At 40.3% G+C, this 9,128-nt stretch overlaps 1 protein-coding gene and 1 long non-coding RNA gene across 4 annotated transcripts in view; one reads left to right on the forward strand and one right to left on the reverse strand.

The window, feature by feature from the left end:
- The window catches only part of RNF145 (ring finger protein 145), an 80,006-nt gene extending 76,534 nt beyond the window's left edge, over positions 1–3,472 (reverse strand). Inside the window, exon 1 of one of the 3 annotated variants that reach the window (XM_081934498.1) lies at positions 3,128–3,472. Coding sequence is in view for 1 of the 3 variants with exons in the window: in XM_081934497.1 (XP_081790623.1) it covers positions 1,695–1,737 (43 nt within the window). In the remaining 2 variants the exon portion in view is untranslated. Of the gene's footprint in view, positions 1–1,694; positions 2,037–2,499; positions 2,670–3,127 lie in introns of those variants that run through there. The other 2 variants (XM_081934499.1, XM_081934497.1) reach the window with 2 other exon arrangements.
- Positions 3,473–3,551: 79 nt separating this feature from the next.
- On the forward strand, positions 3,552–5,492 carry LOC309382732. The gene is made up of 2 exons (XR_014173707.1): positions 3,552–3,671; positions 5,041–5,492. It is a non-coding gene; the product is annotated as an uncharacterized lncRNA (long non-coding RNA).
- The last annotated feature ends 3,636 nt before the right edge of the window (positions 5,493–9,128 follow it).

Below are 9,128 nucleotides of genomic sequence, written 5' to 3' on the forward strand. Positions count from 1 at the left end.
GCAAACTATTAAACACATTGGGCCAGATTGCCCACGATATATGTTCTCTAATTTCCTAGAAGACCTACACAAAGCAATGAAAGAAGTGATTGCCTGGATAGCTGAACTGGACTTTCAGTTATGAAGCCACTGCCATGCCCCATAAAAGTTTTACTTACAATAACGTGGACTGAATATGTTTTCTTCCCTTCTGTCATGTTCTCATCATACGCTAAGTAAATAATCAGCACAAATTCTGCCTAGGACTTTATCTAGTTTAGCTACAGTTCTTATACACTTTCAGAGATATCTGAAATTGAGGGAAATTAAAGTAAGATTTTTGTCTAATAGAGTAGCTTTCGTGTGAAGATGAACAAAGTGGACTTTCTTGTTGTTATTCAAATTATGTCCATGTCTCATCTAACTTCTCATGTTATTTTCAGCAATTGAATAGCAACCCCGTGCCCTTCAATGTTCAGAACATCAGTTACTGTTAACATTGGAAAACAAATGATGATGAGGATTGTAGACCAAAACAGCAGAAGGTGATCTGCTTGCTTTTCAAAAGATTCAGCAATTGTGCTTAATAGTCAATCTGTGAGAAATCAGCCCCTATGATTTCTAAAACATGGTCTCTGGCTCAGCACAAAGAGCCAACTCAACCAATTACAATTTATTCAGCAAACCACAGATTAGTATGGTATGTGAACTAAGCCCTTATTTTGAAAATATACGAGACATTGTTATAACTCACAGAAGCCTATTTTTCCTTAACAAACAGAATTTTATTTCCCCATTAGATCACAGTCAAATTGGGTTACTAACCTTTTCTCCAGCAAGGTTGTTATGCCTCAAACAGCTATAAAAGAAGTAGAATTGTAGCAAATAAGGAGCTTTCACACTATTTTAAGAAGAGCTACAGCTGAAAAATTTCTGTTTAGTATAACACAGGACCTTTGGAAGCTACCATTCCCCATAAGAAAATCAACAACTATAGTAAAACTATCAGAGCTGTTTGTTTTTGAGACTGAAGCAAACTAGAAGTCTTACCATCAAACACAATTACAAACACAAATTAAGTGTTTTAGTTTGTTAAAGAACATTACTTGAGAAGGGGAAGCCTAGGTTCACATTTCTACTCTACCACTGGGCTCACCAAATGACTTTAAGCTAGTCATTTTCTATTTCAGCCTATTTTACAGGGTTGCTGATACGAAATAAATTTAGAAAGGGCCCTCATGTACTGACCTAGAGATTTCAGAGAAAAGCTAGACTATAAATGCAATAAACAAAAATGTCAAGCTATTAAATAAGCAATTGTTGCCTTATCCCAGTCTGTAAATTTAAATAGCAACTGTTGCTTCCAAATAAGTTAATATCACCTGCAACTCAAACATTTATAGTGCACACTGTTGTTTCCAAGAGAGTAAATCTGAGATTGCAGTTTTGCATACCTAAAGTTAAAAAGGGGGAAATTAACACATGTTAACTGTTGTATATTTAGAAGATAAAATGGAGAAAAAAAAATACCTCCATGCTAAGAGTAGCAAACATAATCAGTAAAAAACCAAACTACATCTAGAATATTCACAGGTCACTATTTTAAATTGTTCTGAAGTTTACTTACATTAAAAAAAAAATTGATTGACAGAAAAACACTAGTTAGCATTTCTTCGCGGTTTCTAATACAGAAACAGCCCATGGAATTACTGTACCTTTAACATCACATTTTCCTTCAAACCAGTTCAACTCACTCATTAACACATGACTCTTGGGTTCTTGCCAGGAGAAAAGGTAATACCTAATTTGAGGAAAGCTTTCCAGTAAACTATCTGCCTCTCAGCATAAACTCAGTGAATTGAGTTGATAAATGGTCCCAAATGGATTTTTTTTAAAAAAAAGATAATTAGAGGTTTCAATTTTGGAAAACAAAAAATGCTTAACAGAATTTGATCTGATAAGCAAGAGCAGCAAGGCAGAGGCCCTTCAGCAAAGCATTTTTCCACATAAGCATTTGCTTTCTACAATAATTGTACTTCTTCTCCACTTCCTTGTAGACTTTCTGCACATAATAGGAAAGTTTTAAAAGGAAGGGAACATAAAACCCCAACTATGGGAAGTTGTTAACAAATTGTAGCCTTTTGTCCTAGTCCATGATCTGGAACCTTGGATAAGCTTTTATTTCCTTCACTTTCAGATTTCAGAGCTAGTGGTTTTATCATTTATCTCTTGCTCTGGGCAAAAACCAGATAGCAATCAGACCAAATATTTAAGGAAGCAGAGTACTGTAAGTGATGCATAATAAAAATCACAACCAGAGTCAAACACCCACCTTCCCGCCCCCGCCCCCAAATCAACCTAGCCGATGGCTGGCATCACACAATCCAATCTGTTCCTTAGAAACCGAAGTCTTCCCAGCTCCCCATGGTCTTCCCCTCCTCACTTCCTTGCAAAATCGGGGGATTTCCCCGTTCTCTGCCTCGGACGCTGAATGCAATGTCAAGAAGTCCCAATATTTACCAATGTGTTGCAGAACGCCCCCCTCGTCTTGGGGCCCCCCGGGTAAAAAGCTCCGCCGCGTTTGAACTCTAGTAACCCCAGCACAGCTAGCTGCCAATCGAAAGCGGTCGACGACGCCTGCCTAGCAGGAAAAGGGACCGACGGGGGTTCCCGACACCAATCGGCATTCCTTGGGGAGAGTGGGAGACAACGTTAAAAAGGGTTTCCTCCCGTCATGGAGAGGGGGAGGGGCGGAATTGGGGGCGTTGCAACATTCCAAGAGCAATAAAGGGATTTTTCCTGGGCCTTTTGGAGACCATCGGTTTTAATGGCCAAGCGGGGAGTTTGGCGGGGAGGGGGCGGAGAAGGCCCTTGGCTACACGGGGCGGACAGATGGTTGAGATTTGCGGGCCGGGGAGCGGGAAAAGTCAGCCAACTTGGCAGGCAGCCGGATTTCTGGGGGGCTGGAGGAAAGGCGGGGGTGTAAAGAAGGATAACGCCGAAATGGAGTAAAAGGAGGGAAGGGTACAGAAAAAGGAAAAAAAGAGAGAGGCAACGGGCCGTAGGAAAGAATCACCCGCGAGAGAGGCGAGGTAGACGCGGCTCCAAAAAAGGATCCGGACCCGGCTGTCTCCTGCGGATCTCTCACCTGGCCGTGCGATTGATCTTCACCCCAACCGGGGCTGGAGAAGGGGGGTCCTTGGTTGCTTTGCCCGTCGGCTCCCGTCTTCCTTCCTTCCTCCTCCGCCTCGGCGCAGTTCCTCCTGCGGCCGCTACGGCACCATGCCTGGCCTGCGCTGGCGTGGCTGCAACCGATCGCGCCTCCAGAGCAGCATCGCCGCTGCCGCCGCGGTTCGTCTATCCGCAGAGGGCCACAAAGCCGACCCCAAACGAGCTCTCCTTCCCCATGAACGGGCGCCCGGGGCCCGCGCGAGCTCCTGCGATGCGCGCTTCCAGCTTCGCCAACGAACCGCCGGGATCAGGCAGCCTCCTCCGCCCCCCTACCCTAGCGGCGAAGAGCGCATGCGCTCCGGGGGCATCGAGACAAAGTGGCTGGCTTCGCCGTGGAGGGACGCGAGTGGAAGAGGGCCGCCCTCTCCTGGGGAGCGCGGCGTTTGCGCCTCTCCTTTCGGTCCCCAACGCTGCCCCGGGCAGCCATGTTCCCGCCAAAGCCGTTCGGAGCTGCAAATCCGGTAATCTCATCTTTACGTGGGCAGGCATAGCCCTCTGATCCCCGCCGGGGTTTCCAAGCGCTTTCACATTCTCTCCTGCTTTCCTTTACTAAAGAAGTAAGCGCGCTATTTAATGGTGCCGTCGCTCGAGTAAGGGTGGAGGATGTAACTGCGCGTGGAAGAAGCAAACTCGGATGGGCACGATCTCGGAACCAAGCCCCGGGTGGCTTTACGAGAGCTTGCTCTATTTAAGTGACTTTGAATGTAACGAGGTTGGGTGGTTATGTGCCATCGGATGGTATGACTCTTGGCGACCACGTAGATTTTCTCCAGGAGGATCTATCGCAGATTTATGTCTTCATGCTGCTATCAGGTCCATCCACCTGCCGCTGCTTGTCCTCTTACCTTTTCCACTATTTCCCCCCAGCATTTAGAGATCTAATTCTTTGCCTTCCATATCCAAAGTATGAAAAATTGAGTCTGATCATTTATGCTTAAGTGGGAACTCTGGGTTGATTTATTGCCTTATCCGTTTGTTTGGTTTCTTGGCTATCCATGGTACCTTCTTCAACACTAAAGTTCAAAAGCCTTAACACCGTTAATGTTTATTTGGAAGTAAACATAAATGGGAGTAAAAATGTGCCTGAAGAGAAAGAAATCTTCCCTCATGCCTAACCATAATCTGGGCAAGGTGGATTCCCTGGAGTGGAGTTGGGTGTCTTCATAGACATGGGTGTATTTACTGGGGTGGGGCAGGGAAGGCAAGACAAGTGACAAAACACATATGTCACATTCTAGTACACATAATTATCTTCCATGATATTTAATATGATATAAATTGTAATGCTACATTACAAACCTGTGCTTTCTGTTTTAATGCAATCCACTTTCTGTATGGTAACTACTGTATGATGAGATGTGTAGAGAACAACATTAAAATATGTATCCTTCCACATAACTTGCTCTGATTTAAGTTACTTGCATGTGAATAGCAAAAAACTCTTTCAGATTTCAAGTTTTCATCTGACTGGACACAGATGAAAATTTGGATTCTCATTAGAGATCTATTGATCTATTGATTTCAGTCCCTTCCATCTATGAATTGAAATATGGCCTGAAGATATGTTCATTATACTTAGCAAATTTCCAAAGATAACTAATTTGGCAATGCAGTCCTATAAAGGCTACTCAGATCTGGTGAGTTCAGTGAACCTTACTTCCAAGAAAGTTTGTTAAATGTTGCAATTTCAGAAAGATAAGAGTGAAAAGATAGCCTTTTGGTTGTCCCAGCAAAAATAGTTTTCAGATCTCAGGTGCTTTTTTTAGATGACTGCATTTGAGAATATGATTTTGGAGTTTATTTTTATTTCATTCTCTTTCTTTGCTTTAGGTACAAATCACAGCTGTCATTGTGATTCATTTTTTGAACAACTGAAATTATATATTATATTATACACTTCCCACAACTGGAGTTTGATCCTCATGGGGCTCAAGGTTCATTAGGCCTTCCATCCTTCCCAGGTTGATAAAATGAGGAACCAGATTGTTGGGGGGCAATATGCAAATAATGCTTACATTGTAAACTACCCACAGAGTGCGGTAAAGTGCTATGAGGTAGTATATAAGCCTAAATGTTTATGGAGATTCTCAGTCATCGATGTTATGGTTGTACTAAAAGTGCTTTTTTAAAAGACAGCTGGACTTTGTTTTTCCTTGAAGACGTTATACTTCTCATCCAAGAAGCTTTATATCTTTTGGTGTAAACCTAAATGCTATTGCTCTGTTTAGATTAATTATTATAAGTGGTCTGGCAGGATGTTTCTAATAAAGTTGTTGACATCAGATAGTATCAAGCATTTTGTTCCAGGATGACCACTTACCTGTGGAATAATGAACCCCTTAACACTAAGTAAGTATTATCTCACCAGATAAACCTTAATAGTTTTGGCCACACACAATTCTAATTGTGTAGAATTATCTGAAGAGAGAGGGATTAAGTCAGTCTTTTCTCCTGTTACATAGGACAAGTTCATATTTTCTAAGCAACGTATTTGGAAATTGTTTGCTATTGCCTACTTCTTCCTAAAGCTGAGTGTGCTTGGCTCAAAGTCACTCAGCTGACTTCCATATCTATGGCAGGACTAGAACTAGTTGGTTTCCCATTCCTAATCCATTGGTCTAATGCCTTAACCACTAACTAAACTGGATATAGAGTATCTGAATAGAGGGAGGGGGATTTTGTGGCTTTTCATTTCCCATGTCCTCTTTTTTTTTTGACATAGCATTTGTACAGCTTTGTTATTACAAATATTGTTTTGTTGTTTTTGCAAAGAAAGTTCATATTTTTCCAACCACAGATAACTTGGATAGAATTGCTTTCTGAAAGCATTATGACTCAGAAATACATAAATCTTCCAATGGGACAACCAAGCAGATTTTTTTTTAAAACACACACACACACAACAAGCATTTCAAAGAGTCATTTGTTGCTGGCTCCAAAATCTGCAATTATAATTTACAAAGATTTACTGAATAGAAAATGTATTTTTCAACATTCCAAGTCAACTTGAAAAAGTTAAGAGCTTTTGTTTCTTAGAGAAAAAGACACTTCTGTCAGAAACAAAAGCTCTGTTGAGATGTGAAAATAAAAGTTTGCAGGATGCAGGAAAAGTTCATTAAATGTTTAAACAGTTTTTCTGAGATCTGGAAGATAATATTGAAAGTCTGATATCAATGGCTGATATATAGCTTTCCTCTTCAATGTGATCTGCATTGGTTGCTAATTTGTTCCATGATTCAATTCAAGGTGCTGGTTTTAACATTTAAAGCCCTTCCTGGCATACGGCTGAGGTATCTGAGGGAGTGCCTCTCCCAAATTATATCAGCCTGCCCAATAAGATCTGGGAGAGATGGCATTGGCAAGAGACTGGGAGAGACTCACTTGATGAATCCCAAAAGACATGCCTTCTCTGTCATGGTATCCACCTTATGGAACATTTTCCTCTCCCCTGAAATTAGATTAACTCCATCTCTTTTGATATTCCAGAAGGCCCTCAAGATTTGACTATATTGTCAGCCCTGGGCTTCCCAGGCGACCAGAGACTTGCTCAGATGACTCCATTGTTGAGGGAGCTATTTTCCTGTTATATTTTTTCTCACTTTTATGATATTTATAAAATGGATTTTTGTATTTTATATTTTTGTTTTTATCTGATTGTTGAATACTGCCCAGGGTTGTTTTGGTGATTATATAATTTTGATTGATAATCAGTCAAAAGGTTGTTTCAGGGAGATTTTGAGCACCATAGGGAAAAATCATGGGACAAAGTGCATGGCCTAAAAGTAGCAGCAAATGATACTCTTTCTTCAGAATTATTCCAAAAAGAATAAGAAATTGTTGCTTCATGGAATCAATTGCCTAGGCATTTCATTTAAGGATGTGTATGTGAGTAAGTGGTAGTATCTTCAGTGATCCGACAAAGTCTTAGTAGACTTGGAGGGTAGAAGGCTATAGGTGAGCCAAAGACTATAGGTTTAAAACAATTCCCAGGAGGCAGAATTGCTGCATTGTGGTGAATGCATTAAGAACTAAATTTGACTTATCAGATATAAGGAAATGGGATTTATTGGTATGCATGCTACTGTGAAGGAACCCCATTTGAAATATCATATGAGTCAGCATGTGAAATGATCTGATGGATTTAAATTCATTTTAGTAGCATTAATTTTCCCTCAGATTCCTACTTCCTTGGCCTCTAACAATGAAAAAAGTCAGCATAGGATACAATGAAGTGTGTGTGTGTGTGGGGGGGGGGTTAGTCAAATGAACATTCTGCCTTGAGGTCTTCAAAATGGTATTAAATGTTCATTTAGACACAGAAGCTGCAGTCTGAAGGATTAATTTAAATTATTCCACTGACTGGGCTAATTCCATGGCTATAAAGTCATGATCTCCATGGGAACCTTTCACAGTTTCACTAATTGCACATTTCAGATGCTGCATTTAAAATCTCTTAGAACAAAAGCCTTCTGCTTCATTGGCTTTTTTTGAGTAAATTCTTCTCTAGCTGAGAGAAATTTGAAAAATATTAGATTTTTGCACTAAGTTACCAATGTTCAAATTTAGAAAGAAACCTTGTTTCAAGTAGCGAACCAGTAGACACAATTGAATATAGTGGGAGTTGGTTTTGAGATGTGGTATGTTGAATTCCTAAAGATTCCTTAAAAATTTGGGATGCATGACTAGAGAGATCACCAGCAGGGAAAAGGAGGACTAAATTCCACTTACAGTATATAGGATTTAGTCAGACACCATTTGGAATACTGTGTCCAGTTTAAAGACCTCACTTTAAAAAAGATGTAAGTTTGAGCAAGTCCAGAGATGGGCAACAAAAATGGTGCAAAGTCTGAAGGACGAAACATATCAGGAGACATTGGATGAACTGAATATGTACAGCCTGGAGGACACAAGGGAAAGGAGTGACTTAATTGAAACCTTTAAATATATTAAGGGTGTAAATAAGGCTCTGGAAGACAGTATTTTTAATATTAAGCAAAAATCAAGAACATGGAGGCATATCATCCAACTGACAGGTGGGAAGTTCAAAAGTAATGTTAGAAAGCATTACTTCACAAAAAGAGTAGTGGAAGCTTGGAACCAACTTCCAGTTTAAACATGCTTGGGATAAAGACATGTCCATCATCTGTGAAAAATTAAAAGATGAAATAATATATCTCAAAGTGCAGACGTGAGGACCACTAGTCTTTTTCTGCCATCAGTATACTATGGTTCTAGGGCACTTCTGAACAGGAATTAATCAACAAAATTGCACGTACCCATGTTCCTAAGGAGATATCATCCACAAAATAAATATGGGCTTATTTATATAAGATTTTTATAGTATTTAGGAGAGAGCCAGTGTGGGCTAGAGGTTAAGGAGCTGAACTAGGGGCAGTGAAACTACTCTTACCTTAGTCAAGAAAGCCAGCTGGGTGATTTTAGTCAAGTCACATTCTTTTTCTTCCAACTACCCACAGAGTAAGTCCACCCTGAAGGCATATAACATTTCTACTATTTATTCCCAAATAAACTAATAGGGTCTGGACTTCAGCATTGAGTATGGGAAGCAAATGCAGACAAATACCAGTATACCAATATGCTTGTTGTGTCATCTTAAACTCCAGAATGCATGCTTTCAACTTGCTACAACCACCATGCTGTACCGAACTATCTGACCAATTAAAAGACAGCTTTTAATTTTGCTAGAAATGAAACAACCCTGCAAAAAAGTACCAACCAATTTGTTAGCAAAAAAAATCCCAGCAATCTCTTTGCTGGTTTACTTATTCATGACATCCTTGATTAACATTTCAAACACAAATACTTAAAAGCTTCATTATTGCCTCATTCATTGCCAAAGCAAAGAAGAAACCTGTTACTCTGAAATTAATATTTCATGCTTTAAAAAAGTCCGTATT

This window comes from Natrix helvetica, assembly GCF_964273705.1.
Source record: "Natrix helvetica genome assembly, chromosome: 1".
NCBI classification, from domain to species: domain Eukaryota; kingdom Metazoa; phylum Chordata; class Lepidosauria; order Squamata; family Natricidae; genus Natrix; species Natrix helvetica.